This window comes from Silene latifolia, chromosome 6, assembly GCF_048544455.1.
Source record: "Silene latifolia isolate original U9 population chromosome 6, ASM4854445v1, whole genome shotgun sequence".
Taxonomy (NCBI): domain Eukaryota; kingdom Viridiplantae; phylum Streptophyta; class Magnoliopsida; order Caryophyllales; family Caryophyllaceae; genus Silene; species Silene latifolia.
The window spans coordinates 95,155,346-95,176,299 of NC_133531.1; the positions used below are offsets into that span (position 1 = coordinate 95,155,346).

Consider the following 20,954-nt stretch of genomic DNA (forward strand, 5'->3'; position numbering starts at 1 on the left):
GCCTATAGTGCAAGGAATAGAATAGCTACCGGGGTCCTTAAGTTTCGGGGGAGACTTGTTTTGTAAGAGTGGACTACACTCTTCGGTGAAAGCAATGGTCTCAACCTCATTGAAGGATCGCTTCTTTGAGAGAATCTCCTTCATAAACTTTGCATAAGAAGGGACTTGGGTAATCAATTCCATAAACGGGATGGTGACTTGCAAATTCTTACAAACTTCCAAAAATTTAGCAAACTTACCTTCCTCCTTGTGCTTTGCTAGACGATGGGGAAATGGTACTTGAACAACTTCCTTGGGAGGAGCATCCTCCGCATCTTTTTCATTCTCATTCTCATTCTCCTTAGGAGCATCCACTTTCTTTGAAACGGCACCACTCTCCTTAGCATTAGGAGAGATTTCTTCAACAACCACCTCATCACTTTCCTTTGGCATAGGAGACCCAACAACTTTGGCATCAAGCTTGCTCTTCCTCTTTAGCATCAACAATCGATGAGGAAATGGCACACGATCTTTAACAATAGGCTCTTCACTAGCCTTCTTTTTGTCATTTCCCCCAAGCTTAGCCTTTTTAACAACCACCTCATCATCCAAAGTCATGGATGGCCCATCATAGCTTGAACCACTTCTCAAGGAAATAGAATTAACCGTTTCATGTGGTTGCTCACCTTGGGGGAGGTAATTGGCCGTTCTTCCTTTGAGAATTAGAAGCGGCTAGTTGAGCCACTTGTTGTTCCAACATCTTGACCGCGGCACTATGAGCTTGATCATTCTTTTGAATTTGAGTCAACAATTCCCTTTGCATTTGGACTATCATGCCCTCAAGCTTACCACCTCCTTGATTGTTTTGTTGGCTATTTTGTGGTGGATTTTGTTGGTAATTGTTTTGTGGGGGCCTTTGTTGATTTTGATAACCCGGTGGAGGGACATACTTTTGTTGTTGAGGGACATAGGCATTTTGTTGTGGTGGGGGTTGAGGGTTAAGCACATTGTTGCTAGTGTAAGACAAGTTCGGATGAAATTTTGAATTCGGGTTATAAGTGTTGGAAAATGTACCCGGTGGATATAAACTTTGTCTTAGAGCTTGAAAAGCATTTACCTCTTCAATGGGGGCTCGGCAATGAGCGGCATAATGACCCGCACCTCCACAACCATCACAAACAACTATTTGACTTGTTGAAGACACGGCATTGAGTTGTTGAATGGAATCTTTAACATCTCTCTCCGCCAATTGTTGTTGGAGCAAGGCAATTTGAGCTAGCAAAACGGAGTCGTTGGAGGATTCTTCTTTACCTTTAGATGGCACAACTCGGGAATTGACATATTGGGCATCATGGACCGCCATAGATTCGATCGTGGCATGAGCAAGGTCGGAGTCAATTTGATCAAACCGCCCATTGTTGGCGGAATCAAGAATCCTTCGGGACTCGGCACAACATACATTGTAGAATGTTATTGCTAGAAACCAATCATCTAGCCCATGATGTGGGCATTGCCTTTGAAGCTCTTTGTACCTCTCCCAAGCTTCATATAAGCTCTCAAGCGCTTGTTGACGGAATCCGGTGATTTGGCTCCTCAAAGTTTGAGTTTTCTCCGGTGGAAAAAACTTTTGGTAAAAAGCAAGAGCCAAGGTCTCCCAATTGGTGATTCCCAAGGTGGTGCGGTCAAGGCTATTGATCCAAATCTTGGCCTTGTCCTTTAAAGAGAAAGGGAAAAGCATTTCCCTTATTTGGGCTTGGGTGACGCCCGTTGGACGGATCATGGAGCAATAGTCACAAAAGTTTTGCACATGCAAATTGGGATCCTCCAAAGGACTTCCTCCAAATTGCTTCCTCTCCACAAGGCTAATGAAAGCCGGTTTGATCTCGAAGTCCGGCGCGGTGATTTGAGTAGTTGTGATTCCGGCCGGAAGCATGGCCGTGGTGGGCTTTGAGTGATCGGAAAGCTTCACCATCTTTTTGGTAGTAGATGGTGATGGTGGTGGAATTGATGAACAAGAAACCTCCTCCTCTTCAAGAACCTCTAGATCGTCTAAATAAGACTTTCTAGCACTTTCGGCTTGTATGGGAGAAGAGGCTTCTTTCACTTCCTTCCAAAAACGTCGTCTTCTCCTAAATGTTTTCTCGGGATCGGAATCCGGTGAAAGCAATTCTCCCTTGCGTGAGGACCTGGGCATAAGACAACAATTTCTAGAGAAGTGATAAGTAACGGTCTCAAGGAACAAGTGTTCCCCAAGACAAAGGAAAACAAGATAAAAATCGACAATTCAAAAAGCAATAAAACCGTTTCCCCGGCAACGGCGCCAAAATTTGATAGGCTTATCGTGTACCTATGCAAAGATAATTACCCTAAACAACAAGTTAATGTAGCAATAGGGGTCGAACACAAGGAAACGGGAATTACGTTGTGAATTGCTATGGGTAGATTTTTATCAAGGTCGATTACGATTTGGTTTGGTTTGTTGGTTTGATGATTAATAGAAATTATGATGTAAATTATATAATAAAAGAGAGTCTAAGGGGTTCGGGTCGCACATGCAAAAGTAAACATATGATTATGATAAATTCGGTGCTAAAAACATTGTCAATTGCTTAGGCTTAAAGATACCCACCTTACGACATTAGCATCAACCATAGACCGGGTCCTAGAGAAACTCTCGTCCATGACTAGGTCGTCCTACTACACATGCTTAGTCTAATTCAATTCTGTGCCTCTCGACTTTTAGAATGAAAGAACAAACTTAATCGTTTGAATAAGGCCTTAAACAAAGATTAAACGTGACGATGCAAACATGTGATAGAAGCAATATGATCAAAATTATTATTAACTTATTTTATCATGTTTATATATTAAATTTATGCATGGCTCCCCTAGCCCTTAGACTAAGGAAATTAGCTACTCATGTTAAGGTGTAAATTGCAAACTAAATTATAAGAAATGCTAAACATAATTGTATGATTTATATAAACCAATTGATTTAACATGTGGAAGAAATTATGCTAATGAAATGAGATTAATAATAAACTAAATAACAATGTAAAATGCAAAAAAGGAGTAGAAATACCTTAATAGAAATAACTTGTATGGAAGAAACAAAATAGAACCAAATGCTTGAAATGTAATAATAACCAAATGTTTGAGAACTACAAGCTTAACTTATATTGAAAACTAATATAAAAATTATTGAGAGAAATATAATGCTTAAGGCTATGAAGAACTAAAATGAGACGTAAAAATTGGATGCCCAAAACCTAGGAATACCTCTCCTATTTATAGGAGAGGAGGATGCAACGTAAATACCAAGGGGCATGTAACCCTGATCGGGGCCACCCCACCCCGATCGGGGTCGTGTGTTTCCGGGTAATTTCTCTTAATTCCTCTCTTAATTGCGTGAGGAATCCAACGTTTATACTTTAATGCTCCTTAATCACCCGGGTAAATGCCTCATCTATGATCTTTAGAGCTTCCAAAAAGCATCCTAAGCATGTTGGAATCTTATGCTTTCCACCTTGACTTGGATTTGATCATTGGGCCTTGACTTTGGTTGTTGTCAACATTTGCATTATACATAATAATCCATCAATTTTTCCATGCAAAACCCAATCCAATGCTCCATGCTTAGTCCAACACTTGGTCTTGTTTAGCTTAGTGAACTTAGTAGTGTATAAAATGATAGGAAAAAGCCTCTAAATGCTTAGATTCCTACAAAAACATGTTAAGACAAGCAAATACACTAGAACAACAAATATTAGCTTATGACACTATGATAAGTGCTAATAACAAATAAAATGGAGCTAATATAGGGGATGAAAGTATATAAAATATGCACTTATCAATTATTATTATTATTATTATTATTATTATTATTATTATTATTATTATTTATGGAGTAAAGGTATTTTGAGAAACTATTTTATAAAGTTTTGATCCTTCCTTTTTTGCGAAATTCCATTTCCTTAGTTGAAAAGATTGTTAGCTTCAATTTAGGTAGGATAATAATATTTAAATTTTAAATTTTAAATTAGGTTTCAAATATAATATTTTAAAAGATTTAAAGCATGGTTTTAGGAAATATTATTTTCGAAAATCTTATCTTTTTGTTGAGAGTTTAGGTGGAAAAAAAAAAGATTTTATTTGTTTTCAAAAGAACGGTTACAAAAAAAAAAAAAAAAACAAAGAAAAAAGATGGATTTCGATCTTAATTTACCTTGGGAAGACGAGGAGCACGTTAGGGAAGTTGGTCTTGATGATATTATGGTAGATGATGTTGATGGTAATATTGTACATGATGCTGATGGTAATATTATACAAGGGGAAGAGGAAATTGTTAGCTTTAATAACTTTAGTTTAGACGATTACTTATATGACGATGGTTGCAATGACGATGTTGTTCGTAATGGAGCTATCGGTGACGATGAGACTGTTCACAATGAGGCTGTTGGCAATGAGGATGTTAACAATGAGGATGTTAACAATGATCTCCATGAATCTCCTATTATTGAAGGGGGGTTTGTGCAAAAGATAGCTAATATGCTAAACATGGCGAACACTGACGTTGAGGAAGTTGATCCTCCGACAGAAGGAATGACCTTTGTTAATGGTGATGAGTTTGGTGCATATTGTTACTTATATTCCTATCAACGTGGCTTTCAATTTTTTATTAGGACTAATTTAATTTTGGATTGCTATACGGAAAAAGAGATAAAGCGCCATGGTAGTGGGAAGAGCGAACCTCGTTTAATTCTACATGATGAACCGAATCAGACTATGTTGCACAAGGGGGGCGGATCCGAGCAAAAAGAATGGGTATATAAACGATCCCACATATAAGAAATGCAGTGTTTCGTAGAAGCAACGTTAAAAGACGATTTTATTGTCATAAAAAAAGCTAGTATGGAGCACAATCATGATGATGTCGATCCCGCTAATAGTCGTCATATGGTGGGATACAGGTTATGGGATGAATATTTTAAAAGACGGGCTATGATGAATGATGAAGCCGGTATCTCAATTGCTAAAAATTTCAACACTTTGGTCAGAGAAGTTGGTGGCCATGCTAATTTACCCATAAAAGAGCGGGATTTGAGGAACATGCTCAATCAAGAACGACGTCGTAGTAGAATTAACGGTGATGCAAATGCTCTTGAAGAAAGATTTATCAAGCTTAGAGAAATCGATCCTGACTTTTATTATTCCATCCAAACGGATAAAGAAGGCAAGCTCCTTAATGTGTTTTGGGTTGATGGACGTTGCAGGGGTATGACCAAGGTATTTGCTGATGCGGTTTCTTATGACGCTACCTTCCTCTGTAACAGGTAACAATAAAATTTTAAACTCGTATTTTAATCTCGTATTTTCATTCAACATTTCAATCGGTTATTAAATTAATTGTTGGTTAAATTAATCTGCCATGCATTTTTTTCAGAAAATGTTCTCGTCTTTGAAAGAAGGTAACCTGATCATTCGAAATATTTTTTGAATTTGAAATCTGACACGAGGATATTAGGATTGGTTTCACATGATTAAGATTGTCTAAAATGTTATCTAATTGTTGGTTAAATTAATCTGTCGTAATTCGCTAAAAACCATCAAACAGACGGAGTAAACGGTCACGGTCATTTGTTTACGTTTGATTGGAACGATTAGTATGTTATGCTCAATTTTGTGCTCAATTTTATTCTGTTTTACTCAATTTGTCTAGGTTTTATGCTCAATTTGATTAATCTTATTGTTTCGTCGATCTCGGTCAAGGTCATCTGTTTTAGGGAAATTCAATTAGTATGTTATGCTCAATTTTAGTCAACTTTGTATTTTGTAAGTTTTTATTCAATTGCCACTAAAGAAAAACGAGAATTGATTTAGTTTAAAATAAGATTTATTTTAGTAATTGAAATACTTTATTACTAAAATTGATTATTTGTGAAACAATAGAGATAAGAATGAATGGTTAATTATAATTACAATATGTTGTGAATTATAATTATATGATCCATTTTATTTATGTGATCAAGTATCACTAGTCAATTTGTTGTATGTAATGTAATTAATTTGTAAAATGATATTTATTGATAAATATGCATTAAATTAATTAATAACATGTAACATACTGCATGTGACATATTGTGTGACAAATGACAAATTGACAAAATAAAATGGTAGTCCATTTTATGTAAAATGGACCGAAATTATGGATGGTGTAGGGTGTGAGGATGATATTATTTTATTAGATAAAGTAAGTGTCATCATAGCTAGTGCATACTAGCTTACATACCTATTATGTTGAGAAGAGGAAAAGAAAAAGTGAGATGTCACATTTTGGCATTACTCCCTTGACCCCAACCGGTTTCCCCTCCTCCTCTTTAAGAGAATTTGTTCTCTTATTCCATTTGTGCATAACCACATTCATCTACATGCAATTTCTCTCCTTCTCTCACAACTCTCTAAAATGGTTTAGAATCCTAATAAATTGTTCATCACAAATTCTAAATACAATATAAGATTACTAGTGTAGTAATAAGTATATTATTAGAATTAATTTTAAGGGTACTACTATATTAATCTAGTTAATTAATATACTAGTTTAAGGGATTAGTCTTAGGTGCAATCAAAGGAGGATCTCTACATTGGGATTTTGGAGGATCATCCATTATATTTTTGCTCAAGAACAAATAAGGAAGGTGACCTTATTTGTTCCCTATTTCGAGCCACTTAACAATGTAAGGGACATTGTTTTTCTTTATTAATCTCTTATTTTGTTATGCATGCACTAGATCTAAAGAACACATATTAAGAAGTTAATTAGTTCACTATTAGAAGAGTCTAATAAGAGGTATATGAACCTAACAAATATAAGGTGGGGTGATTATATGATTATAAATAAGAGTTAACCCACGTATATATTAATCTTTATTTTTTTTAAAGAGATATTTTAATAATATGTAAACAAATCATTAGACATAGAATGTAAACATTAAACCCTTATAACGTTTTTTTTGCATTATAAATAAGTTAATTACCCCGTTGCAACACACGGGCATTCAGACTAGTATAACACTATGGATGACGTGACACTATGACATTAACCATTTAACAAAATTAGGACTAAAAGAAGAAAGAAATATTTGTCATAATAGAGCAGCATGACATGACCCATTGAGTCCTAATTTTTGCTCCTTAACATCTACATTTAATTTTTATCATATTTGCATTTATATTTTCTTTTTTTTGGGGTAATATTGATTTTATATTTATACTCTTCATCTATATAGAGGCAGGTTCAAATGAGTCCACCTAAAATGGTGACTCCACTAAGTCACAATCCTAGCCATTGATCTTCTAAGATGAAAACTTTAATGTTTTATAAATGAAACTTTAATTTATGAGTGTAACTTTAATTCTTTACAATTATAACTTTAATATTTATTAAGGTCATTTTATAAATAAAAATTTAAAATTATGTTATAAAATTCCCCCTACTACTAAGAGAATAAAATTCTCTTAGTTTTCCCTCCAAAAAGCATCTAGCTAAATAAGGTAATAAGTATAATTTTCTTTTATTACATTATTATCTTTTCAATGAATATATTCTTATAAATAACTCTAATTTTTTAAATAAATTCATAATTATGATTTTTTTCATTAAAATAAAATAAAATTGATATTAAATTATAAACTATAAGTTGCTAAATTTTTCAGTAATGCAATAATTATTACTGTAGAGAATATATAACTTGACACATTCTTAATATTAGCTTTGTGACAAAAAAATAAATGCATTAAAAAAATCACAACTTAAATAATTTTTTTTATTAGTTTTCCGTTTTCAATTTTTTTGTTTCATATCAAAATACAATGGAGTGAACTCATAAATATTAATGAGGTGCAAATTTAAAATGTATAAATCCTCCCATATATATACTAAGAGAAAACTTCTATAAAGTTTCCCTCCAAAGTGCTCAAGTTTATATATTGAAATAAATTAGATTTTCATTTATTAAACTAATTTTCCATTTAAAATATAACTTGACACATGCCTAGTATTATCTTCGTGACAAAAAACAAATGCACTAAAAAAAATCACAACTTAAATAATTTTTTTTATTAGTTTTCCATTTTCATTTTTTTTTGTTTCATATACAAATACAATGGAGTGAACTGATAAATATTAATGAGGTGCAAATTTAAAAAGTATAAATTCTCCCATATACTAAGAGAAAATTTCTCTAAGGTTTTCCTTCCAAAGTGTTCAACCTTATATATGGAAACAAATTAGATTTTCATTTATTAAACTAATTTTCCATTTAAAATAATCTAGGCATATAAATTGTATCTCCTAATATTAACTTCATGACGAAAAAAGAATTTATTAAATTAATTTGAGGTAGTTAAAATATTTTCATAAAAAACACAATTCGTGGAATTATTCAATTCTTTTGATTAATTTTAATATTAAATATTTTCTATAAAAATTCGTGAGATATAAATCTAAATTCTATAACTAATACAATAAAAATTAAAAGGCCTATATTTACTGCGCATTTGCGCGGGATCTACACTAGTTTTATTTTAAATATATAAAATTGATTTTTGAGTGTAACTTTAGTATTTTACGAGTGAAAATTTAATGCTAAAATTTGAAACTTTAATTTTTTTTAGACAATTTCTAATATAAAAAATTTGAATTTATTTAATTTTACTGATTTATAAATGTAACTTTAATGTTTTACGAGTGAAACTTTAATTCTAAAAATTAAAACTTTAATTTTTAAAGCCAATTTCTAATATAAAAATTTGAATTTATTTAATTTTACTGATTTATAAATGTAACATATCTGCTGAGTCTGGTACACCCCCAAGTTATGAGGTACCATATCTGCTGAGTCAGGTACTTTATTCAATTTTTATTTGTCTGTGTGCAACAAATACTAATTGATGCTCCTCGTTCCCGTTGCTCCCAACTGAACATTTGTTACAACCTCCTTCAAATGAGTCTCCACACTTTTATCATCGTTCCTTTTCTCTACCTCTTTTCCACGGCCCTCTGTGGTTGTTTCTTAGTATCCAAGTCCTTATCAATTTTAGTCATATCTGATACATTTGTATTCCCATTACCTTTTTCAACCTCTCCATCAATGCCATCCACTTTCATTTTCTCAACATCTTTTTCAATTCGCTCCTCAACATTTGGTACGTTGTCAACATTTGTTGTATCCTCATGCCTTTTTCCAGCCTCCTCATTCATTTTCTGAACCTCTTTTTCAATGACCTCATTTGGTGTATCAGTGTTAACCTCCTCAACAGCCTTGGTTTCTCCTAAGCCAACATTGAGTACACCTTCATCAAGCTGAGTCAACACATCTGTCTCCTCATTCATTTTTTCATTCTATTTTTCAATGCCCTTTTGATTAAGTGTATCACGATTCAACTCTTCATTGAATTCCTCCGCAACGACACTTCTTACTCCTACACCAATATTTGATATTACATCGTTCAAATTTGAATTCAGGTCATTATCCAGCCCATCATCTTGGTCTCTATTATCACCACTGTCCAAGTTAGTAACATCATTAATATCATTATCTAGCTGTTCGTCATTGCATCCCAACTCATCATCACTGTTCTGAAGATCTTTATCCGTACATCCACCATATTTTTTGTGCAATTCTTGTACTGCACTTTCAACATTTCAGTCCAAACATCAAATGATGGTAGCCCTTGTTTTGCTTTCTCCATTTCATATGACCTCGCTATCAACATATCCATTAAGTTATGATAGCCAAGATCTTTCATGAAAGGCAGCGTTTGAGTCTCTTATGTACTGTTTTCAGGATTATCAACCTCTTCTTCAGCAGCGACATGTTCTTTAGGATCAACTTCTTCAGCACCATCTACCTTGGCACCGGCCTGTGTATATGTAGTTGGTTCACCCATTGGAATTTTTGCTTTCATAGTGATGAACTTTCTCATATTATGTACGTACCAACCAATGAACAATTCATTGTCCCTCTTCATACGTAGATAAATGTCATGAGCACTCTGTTAAATTACAAAATAAATATATTAAACATACACCGAACCTTTGATATGTGATTATAAGGACATGTCAAACAATAATTAGGTTATTCAATATCAATATCATAACAATATCAGAGCATACTAAAAACAATATCACACAATGGCATAAACTATATCACAACAATTTTTTAATCAATATTATTTGCTTTTAGAAACTATATCACAACTAAAAATTAACAATATCACACAATTTATTTAACAAAATCATAGCTAAAATAATTATCAGATAGCAAATGTTTTTAGTAGTGCTTACATCCATTGCCCTGCTCTAATCTGTTTATCAGTTTCAACACCACTAGGCAACTTCACCATCATGTACCCCTCTTTTGTTTCCACTTCAGCTTCAGCGTCAACTTTATGATCAGACGCCTGCGTGAGTCTTATCTCTGGTCCTTCTGAAGAATATGGGGTTTTTTTAGGGTCTTGTTTTTGCTGGCAGATGGGGTACTGAATCTTTGATATTGGAGCATTCCCCAAAGATCTAGTTTTTTTTTTCTCATCATCCACTCTTTTTGACAATTTTTTATCGTCCCAATGTTGGATGAGCGGTAAAGTGTGTGGCAAAACATCGCTCTTAAAATCAAACATATGCATATGCGCTAGCATAAGAACTATTATGCATCTGCTAACAATTGACTTTGCACCTTCTTTGAACACCTTAATACTCTTAACCATTTCCTTAAATACGTATTCACACCAATTAAATTGGCTTATACTTGTCACATGCTCAACAGCCTTTACCAGTTTCAAGTCCTGCGATTTATTTGAAGACGGTGCTAGGAAAATAGACATGCCGTAAATTATGAACATTCTTTTAAATTCATCTCCAGCATCATTACATTCCATTAATTTGTCATGCACATCCTTGACCATAATTGGAGCGGAAGTACTCTTCAATTAAAACTTCGCCCTCCATGCATTTTTCAGCTTAGTATCCGTCACAGCAGTGGTGTTTTCCATGTGAGCAACGTCCACTTTAACACCTTCTCGAGGAAGTTGAAATATGTCATGCACATCGTCTTTTGTCAACAGAAAATCAAATTTCTTTGTTTTGAACATGTTGCATACTTGCATGTGTAGTCAAATGCCTTCAGAAGCAACTTTAGAATTCTATGTGGAATTTTTGTTAGTTTTAACTCTAATAATCCACCAAACCCAATATCAGAAACATCCCTTTTTTTGCTCTTCATTTAAGTTGTAATCAACTCAACCAACTTTAGTGGCCTACACTTAGTCTGAAATGGTTGTCCCTTCTTTTTTTTGACCTCAGGCTGCTCTACCACTGCATCTTGTATCACCATTTCGTCTTCTTTGCTTTTATTTTTATTAGCAGACTTTAATTTCTTTGTTGATGGTTGTCCCTTTTTTGTTGAGGTCAGGCTGCTCTACAACTTCATCTTGTATCACCATTTCGTCATCTTTACTTTTATTTTTATTATCAACCTTTGACCTCTTGGTTGATGGTTGTTCAACCTCATCATTTGTTGATGGCCTCTTTCTGTCGAATGTTTTCTCAGGTTTTTTGGAAGCTGTCAAGTCCATTCTGCTGAATCAATATCACACTTCATTAGAAATAATTTCACACCTTATTCAAAACAACATCACTATTTTATATCATTGGTTATATGTATTTTTAAAGGAGTATACAATTTTGTATTTCTGTTAAACACTATCAATATTATAACTTATCAAAATCCATGAAGATAGAGTACCACTAATTTTCACATTCAATATCACAGCATACAAATAACAGTATTAAAAGTTTTTCTTTATCATAGCCAACACATATATCAACATTACTCATTGTACTCTAATCATCCTTAACCAAACCGCGAAAATAATTCCCGTCAAACCGGATACTCGATCGAGTACTGAGAGTACTCGGCCGACTACCCCTTACTCGACCGAGTATGGTCGAGTATTACCATACTCAGCCGAGTGTTCTTGGACAGTAGCCTGACCAGAAAACACACGACACATTACTCGGCCAAGTTAGCCCTATTCGGCCGAGTAACAGGACTCAGAAAACTGTGGTATTAAAACTATCTTCGAGGAATGGTTTTGTATTAAACATGATTTTTGAGAAAATTGGATAGTTATTGTATCGTCAAAGAGGAGACTAGAAACTGAAATTGATGCGTGCATTTTATATAGACTTATTGTACCATATTTGCACGCATCTCTAAGCATTTTGTGTAGTGTTTAGCTACAAATATGCCCCGTATTATCTACTATGGTTTCTCTTGTATTATTTACAGGTATGGATCGTAGAGGAGCATAATCAAGCCTAAAACATGCCCCTATGCATGCATTTAGGAGATGAGTTGAGTCGGAGCTTGAAGACTACTATTTTGAGATGCGCATAGAATAAGTTAGCAAAGGAAGAGCTTTATATTGCTAGTGCCTACTTTGAAGAGCCATATATAGAGGTCTACAACTTATTTTCAAGTGATTCCAATTGAATATGAAATCTTGTCCTCTTAGCTTTCCAACGCCACCGGAAACGCTATGTTTGCCCAAGTAACGAAGAAATGGAGGCCGTTTGAAGTTCAGTGCGCGAAGCAGGAATTGTGCGCTGGAAGTCACTCGATCGAGTACTATCTTGCTCGATCGAGCACCTATTGTCTTTGATCGAATGGCCTCTTTTTGATAGTGTTCGATCGAGTACCTAAAGTCCTCGATCGAGAGGTTTTGCTAGAAATTATTGATGTGACCATTATTTGAGCGTATTTAGTCCCCGAATTAGCCTCGTTCCCATGCTTTTTAGTGCATATTTGGGTCATTTATTGTCTTTAGTCCTTTGTTTTGCATATTCTTTGAGGTTTTGTTCCCTTGGTAGGAAAGGAGTGCAAACCTTGCATTTTCATGGCAAAATAGAGCTAAATTGATTGAATCCAATGACCAAGCATCAAAGAGAAGACAAGACTAGAAGGCCTTTGTACATATTATAGTAGTTGGGCAATGATGAGAAAAGATCCTTGCATCTCCAACAAAATCCTCAAGGATTGTATGAAGAAAAAGGAAGAAAAGAAGAAAGGAAGAAGCTGACAGAGAATCCGAGCGGATTCCCCACAATCCGCCCGTCCAAGACCAGCAATCCGAGCGTCTTCTTCAGAGGGCCGCTCGTCCAAAACCACCACAATCCGCCCGTCCACCCCACGAATCCGCTCGTCACAGAAGACAATCCGCTCGTCCCGTGCCCTGGACGCTCGGATTGTGTTACAGCTATTCCGTCTTCTACTTGTTCTATGAAGGATGTGCATACCTCGGAAAGACTAGAAAAAGAGAGACCGGCATCTCTCTGAGAGAGGAGCGATTCCTCAAGGACTTAATCGTCATTTAAGCCCTTAGTAAACCCTAATTTATGTACCTAATCCCCACTATAAATACCCCATTAGTCTAATTAGATAATCATGTTCTTCTTATCAATCTTTAGTGTAGTTTATATCAATCAAATCTCTCTCTAATCTTGTAATCAACTTTTAATCAAGTCTTAATACAAATCTCATTTCCTTAATTTCTCTTTTGTTCATCCTTTATTTTGGGTAATTGAAGATTATTTGGGTTATTGTTGGGAGATTGACAACCTTCCAATCATTCATCAAGTACTTCTATTATTCTTTGCTTTATTATTGGAATCATTAGTAGGTATAATTCTCTTAATCCCTTTTTAATTATTGTTAATCATCTTCATTTATTCATCATGTTTTACTTTGTTGGTATGATTGACAACCTTGCTAGCACGTTCAACATGATAATGAGTGAGTAGTTTCCTTAACTAGGGTTAATGGGTAATTAGGGGAAACCAACATGGGGGATGATTCATGCTTAAATTAATATGCTTTCATAGTTTATTTGCTTGCTTGTTGTGATCTCAACTCATGCACATGTTATGTTTGATGAAATGCGAGCCTATGAATCCTTGCATTTTTTACCCATCACTTACCTTTTCAATGAGACTTGTAAGACATAAACCAACTCGAGTCTCATTAGACCATGCATGTAGTTGAGTAGGGAAGATTAAGTCGACTTGTAGGTGTTGTACAATCTAATCGATTCGGCTCCGGGACCCAAACTTTCCTAGGATTGTAAGATATAAACCAACTCGATCCATCACAACAATAATTTTTTTTTTTTTTGCAAAAAATTATCATTTCATTTCATTAAGAAAGAAATTACAATAAGGTTTTGCAAAAGCTATCCACTAGAAAAAAACAACACCTATACAAAGTTTATTACACAAACTCTCCTCTATCACAACAATTCCCATGAATCCCCTATGACCCCATGACACCCTAGTGCTTTTTATCAATTGTTTACACCCCTTTTTAATCATCTTGCTTATTTACTTTCATTGCTATTTAGTTTAGTGATCTTCTATTCCAACCCCAAATTGTGACACCCCTAGACACCGCTACTTGCAATTGAAAATCTCACTTCAATACCCGTCCCTTGGGATCCGACCTTTACTTGCCTCTTTACTAATTGTAGAGTTGTGTGTGAAGTTATAATTATTATTTTGGTCTAGGTGCTCCTAACGACAAGTACCGAAAACTAAACCCTCCCAAGAGGGGCCGACCAAAAATGGCGCCGTTGCCGGGGACGGTGTTAACTTGATTTAGATTTTCTTGAATTGTTTTTAGTTGTGTCTTTCTTTGCCTTGGGGAAGTAAAGATCCTCAAGGTTTGTTCTAACTATTTTCAAGTTGTTCGATATTTTGCGAAGATGGATTTTATAGATTGTTTTGTAGAGGACCACTTAAGTATACCTTTCTTCAAAGACCCCATGCAAGCATTGGAAGCAAGTGAGGCTAAAAATATGTATTGGGAGTTGGAGGTAGATCTTTTTTAGGCCGCTCTAGCTAACAAAGAACTTACTCATGAACAATCCGAATTAGTACATAACATCCTTGTGGAAGCATATCAACCTATGGAACATGAGCAATCGATCCTAGAAGACATCTTACAAGCCCAAGAACAAGAGGAATTCATCATGGAATTCGAGTATGACGAGATTGATGAGGACGAAGAACAAGTTGAATATGCCATGAGAATGGAATGTCTAATGGAAATGGAGCAAATTCTAAATGAACCTTCAAAAGAGGAAAGTGAGGTACAAATCCCTACTTTAAAACCCCTTCCCCCAAATTTGAAATATGCTTACCTTGATGAATCAAAGACCAAACCCGTAATTGTTAATGATAGACTTGATGAAAACCAATTGGGAAAATTGCTTGATGTGTTGAAGCAACATGAAAAGGCTATAGGTTATAGTCTATATGACCTTAAGGGGATAAGTCCCAACTTTTGTATGCATAGAATTCATCTAGAGGAGGACCATAGACCTACCATCCAATCTCAAAGGAGATTAAACCCCCACATGCAAGAAGTTGTCAAGGGAGAGGTTATGAAATTACTTGATGCGGGAATCATATATCCCATATCAGACTCTTTGTGGGTTAGCCCCGTTCAAGTGGTACCTAAGAAAGGAGGTACCACGGTGGTGACAAACGAAAAGAATGAGCTAATACCCACAAGGAAGATCACCGGTTGGTGTATGTGCATTGACTATCGAAAATTGAATTCCGCAACAAGAAAGGATCATTTCCCCCTACCATTCATTGACCAAATGCTTGAGAGGTTAGCCTCTAACAAATTGTTTTGTTACCTTGACGGGTATTCGGGATTCTTTCAAATCCCCATACACCCGGATGACCAACATAAGACCACCTTCACATGCCCTTATGGTACTTTTGCTTATAGGAGGATGCCTTTTGGCTTGTGTAATGCCCCCGCTACTTTCCAAAGATTCATGATGAGTGTCTTCTCCGATTACCTAGAGACCATAATGGAAGTTTTTATGGATGATTTTAGCGTTTATGGAAAATACTTTGACTCATGTTTGCATAATCTTTCTCTTGTATTGCAAAAATGTGAAGATGTTAGTCTTGTTTTAAATTGGGAAAAGTGTCACTTCATGGTCAATGAAGGAATTGTTTTGGGTCATTTAATCTCGGAAAAGGGCATCGAGGTCGATAAAGCTAAGTTTGAGGTGATAGAGAAACTCCCACCTCCCGTGAATATTAGAGGGGTGAGAAGTTTTCTCGGTCACGCGGGTTTCTATCGCCATTTCATAAAAGATTTTTCAAAAATAGCGAAACCCCTCACTCAACTCTTACTTAAAGATGCCCAATTCCACTTCACTGATGAGTGTGTTGAAGCCTTTAATAGAATCAAGGAAGCACTAATCTCGGTACCGATCATTCAACCCCCAAATTGGGAACTACCGTTCGAGATTATGTGTGATGCTAGTAACTACGCCGTTGGAGCGGTTCTTGGCCAACGGGTAGGAAGAGCTCTTCATGCCATCTACTATATAATCAAGACTCTTGATCCCTCCCAAGTTAACTATGATACCACCGAGAAAGAGCTTCTTGCCATTGTCTATGCTTTGGACAAATTCCGTTCCTACTTACTTGGATCCAAAGTGATTGTCTTTTCGGATCACCGTGCTCTCCGACATCTCTTGATAAAGAAGGAAGCAAAGCCAAGATTGTTGAGATGGATTTTGCTTCTTCAAGAATTCGACTTGGAAATAAGAGACAAGAAAGGAGCCGAAAATGTAGTGGCGGATCACTTGTCAAGGATCCGGTTTCATGATGAACAAGGAGAAACGCCAATCAATGACTCATTTCCCGGCGATATCTTGATGGCCATTCAAACACAACTTGAAAGGCACATCACCCCATGGTTTGCCGATTATGCCAACTATATAGTTGGAAGGGTACTCCCTCCAAATTTGAGCTACAACCAAAGGAAGAGGTTCTTATTCGAAGTAAAAAGGTACTTTTGGGATGACCCAAATCTCTACAAAGAGTGTACTGATGGGCTCTACCGGAGGTGCATCCCTCAATGGGAAGTCCAAGGAATCTTAGAAGGATGCCACTCGTCACCTTACGGTGGGTACCATGGAGCAAGGAGAACCATTGCAAAAATTCTTCAATCGGGCTTCTATTGGCCTACGATGTTTCAAGACACAAGGGAATTTATCATTCATTGTGATGCTTGTCAAAGGACGGGGAATATCTCTTGGAGGAATGAAATGCCACAAAGGGGCATACTAGAGGTGGAGATCTTCGACGTTTGGGGGATCGACTACCAAGGACCGTTTGTGACATCCAATGGGAATAGGTATATCCTTGTGGCCGTAGACTACGTCTCAAAGTGGGTAGAGGCAATTGCCACCCCAAACGATGATGCAAAAACGGTCACCAAGCTCTTCAATAAAATAATCTTCCCAAGATTCAGAGTCCCTAGAGCAATCATAAGTGATGGAGGAACGCATTTTCATGAAAAGAAGCTCGCATCCCTTTTGACCAAGTATGGTGTTCAACATAGAACCGGCTTAGGATATCATCCTCAAACAAGCGGTCAAGTTGAAGTTTCGAATAGAGAGATCAAGCAAATTCTTGAGAAAGTTGTAAACAAGACCCGAAAGGATTGGAGCACAAAGCATGATGACGCTCTTTGGGCCTATAGGACGGCCTATAAGACTCCCATAGGAGCCTCTCCTTACAAGCTTGTTTATGGAAAATCATGCCACTTGCCAATCGAATTAGAGTACAAAGCTTTTTGGGCAATCCGAGCCCTTAACCTTGATCTCAAATTAAGTGGTCAAAAGAGGATGATACAAATTCAAGAGTTGGAAGAATTCCGACTACAATCTTATGAGAATGCCAAGATCTATAAGGAAAGAAAAAGATTGCTCCATGACAAGAGGATCGAGCAAAAAGCCTTGCACAAAGGGGATAAAGTCCTTCTATTTAATTCCCGATATTGACTCTTTCCCGGGAAGTTGAAATCTAGATGGATGGGTCCCTATGTGATCACCGAGGTTGGAAAGTATGGGGATTTTGAAATCAAGGCGGAGGATGGAAGCAAATTCGAGGTCAATGGTCAAAGATTGAAACCATATTATGAAGGAGCATTTATTGGAGAGGTCGAGGTCACCTACCTCGGGCCTCCTCATCCTTGAAGGAATCATCAAAGGGAGAGTTTGGTGGAGTCCTCCCTAAACCACCACTTGTAAATATACTAACCCCTCTAACTTGTATTTATAATTTTATTGCATTCCCTTTATCATAAACATAAATTCTTTCCATGAGAGTAAGTGAGGGAGGGTCACTAATGATTTTTGATGAAGGAAGGAATTAGTTTTCAAGTGTGGGGAAGCTTTTTATCGGAGTCAAGAAAATCAAGGAGAATCCGCAGCAAGGAATCTGAGCGCCTAAAGAAGGAATCCGCTCGGTTTGTACAAAGACGGCCGTCTTATTGAGAATACGCTCGTCTGACAGGAATCCGAGCGTCTGAAGAAGAATCCGCTCGTGTTTTTGCTGCAACATTTTGAGAAAAGTTCCCGTAACAAAATCCGCTCGTCTCTGAGAAAAGACGCTCGTCTTGTTTCAGAAAAGACGCTCGTCTCAAGCTCGATCCGCTCGTCTTGGCAGCTTCAAATTTTGGAAAAATCCGCTGTAAGAGAATCCGAGCGTCTTCCCAGGAATACGCTCGTCCCAAAACGAGAGAATCCGAGCGTCCCGAGCCCGAATCCGCTCGTCTCCCTGCGGCCTTCACTCCCGATTTTTGCAATTTTGATTCTCCCCACCACACAATTTGTGACACATCACCCTTCCTTCCACTTGTATTATAAAAACCCACCTTCTTATGACTCCAAAGCATATCCCAAACACTCTTTCATTCCACAAAAACAAAAACCCCCAATTTCTAGGGTTTCAAAGGCAAGATTCAATCCACAAAGAGCATCTTCATACTTCAACAAATCAAAAATTCCAACTTCACAATCAAAGAATGGGACCAAAGGGATCTTCATTTAGGGATAGAAGAAGACCAAGAGTAAGAGGAAGCTCTTCTACTTCTCACATCAACACTCTAAGGAGGGAGCATGAAGAAATTGTGGACCTTAACAAGCTTGATGACTTCTCTAATGTTGAATTCATAAATGATGTGCAAAGGCTCATTTTTCACCGACTTCTTGGTAAGAACATTCTCCCTACAAAGTTTTTATGCCATAGAACTTTAAGGAAGCTTGGGATTTACCATCAAATGGAAGCACTTTTTGAGTTGTTTGGTCTCTCCACCCTATTTCGCATGCACGAGCAAACATACCGATCCCTTGTTCTTGAATTTTTAAGCTTCTAGAAAATCACAACCTTGAATAGGACGATTTGCATAGAATTTAGGTTAGAAAGTGTTTCAAGAATGATGACTCTAGTGGAATTTGCTAATGTGCTTGGTCTCGATGTCTCGCCTACCCGGACATCAAAACCGAAGAAATATAGTGTTACACCCTTATGGAGAGCCATGACCGGCCGAGATTTCATGTACATCAAGGAGTGTCTAGCTTTTCACATTCAAAATCCTATTTTGAGACTCACTTACCGGTTCCTCTCCGGCACTCTCCTTGCACGCCGGGACCCGACTATTGTGAACGAACTCGATCTTGTGTTCATGGAGTCTTATCTCGATATCCAAGGAAGGGGTGGGTACCATTTTAATGCGCCTCTTGTACTACTTGAGAAGTGGGCTAAGTTTAGAAACGGAGATGATGATAGAATGAAACACATCGTTAATGGAGGGCTCATTACAAAGATTGCAAAGCATTTCAATCCAAAATTTAATGAGAACAATGAGTACACTCCTCTTTCCGGGAATACAAGGATAAATGAAGACCTCCTTCTTGTACATCATCATTGGACAACCCTTGAGGGGGTTGATAAAAGGATCAAGTGGATAACAAAAGGAAGTGATCCAATCTACTTACCAATGACCGGTCTACCAAGAATCTCACCAAGAAGAGGACCTCTATCACCGATCCCATCCTACCTCATCCCCGCAAACCCAACCCAAGCAAGGCAAGCACCACCACCACCAAATCCCCAACAACAACAAGAGCAACAACCACAAGATGAGAAAATCAAGATACCTCCATACCATTTTCCATATCAACCGTACAACCACCCTAACCCCTTTATCCTCCCCCGTGATGACTTTGTAACGGGAATTCTTCAAGATTTGCACTTCCGACAATATGAAGCTACCATGGATAAATATTATGCACTTTACCCTCAATTCCACGATATGATTCAACGAGGGAAGATTAGTGATGAGGGAGCATTTCCCTCTTGAGCACAAATGGATATACTCTTCCCAAATTCGGAAAGAGCAAATGAAGGGGCAAATGGGCAACAAGATGAAGGGAGCGACAAATCTTGCGGTGGGGATACGGTGGAACTTAATAGCGAAGAAGATGAGTTTATGGACCCTAATACAAGTGATGAATCCAAGGAAATATGGGATAGTGATCTAGAGGGGATAGCTAAGATGGAGCGGGCATGAGGCACCCATCTCAAGCTTAAGTGAAGTTTCCTCATCCTCTCTCTTTATTTTCAATTTTCATGAAAGAATTTAATGTTTTGATAACTTGTACAATATTTGTCTCTGGATAGTTTGGAGAGTCCTAGCAACATAGAGGACTAACACCTCGGCTCCATTGAGGTGTTCTTTTTATTGTTCCCACATGAAAAATCCAAAATGACAATTCATTGTTTCATGCATTGCATCTTGTGTGCATGAACTACCCCAAAATTTAAGACATTAGACATAATGTCTATTTTGGTTTGGGGAAGTACATGCATACGCAACGGGAGCTAATCTAAATTACGCTCTCCGTCATAAACAAAAAACCCATGCATCATGTAGTGTAGCTTAGTATAGCTTGCATTTAGTTTAGAAATCATGCATCATACTTGCATAATTTCCTATCATATTGGCCATTGAGGACAATGCCCATATTAGTGTGGGGATGGG

General features: G+C 36.8%; 1 protein-coding gene and 1 non-coding gene across 2 annotated transcripts; both read left to right on the plus strand.

Moving 5' to 3' along the window:
* The first annotated feature begins 1,472 nt into the window (after window positions 1-1,472).
* LOC141589368 (small nucleolar RNA R71) lies at window positions 1,473-1,579 on the plus strand. Its single transcript, XR_012520310.1, has one exon. It is a non-coding gene; the product is annotated as a small nucleolar RNA R71 (small nucleolar RNA).
* Window positions 1,580-4,830: 3,251 nt separating this feature from the next.
* Window positions 4,831-5,441, plus strand: LOC141588375 (protein FAR1-RELATED SEQUENCE 5-like). Its single transcript, XM_074409821.1, has 2 exons — window positions 4,831-5,312; window positions 5,423-5,441. Exons 1-2 carry the CDS (start codon window positions 4,831-4,833, stop codon window positions 5,439-5,441), a joined length of 501 nt encoding a protein of 166 aa, XP_074265922.1.
* Window positions 5,442-20,954: the final 15,513 nt, after the last annotated feature.

Excerpts from the sequence above, each read along its gene's own strand:
- LOC141588375 (XM_074409821.1), top strand. The coding sequence starts at position 4,831 with ATGCAGTGTTTCGTAGAAGCAACGTTAAAAGACGATTTTATTGTCATA.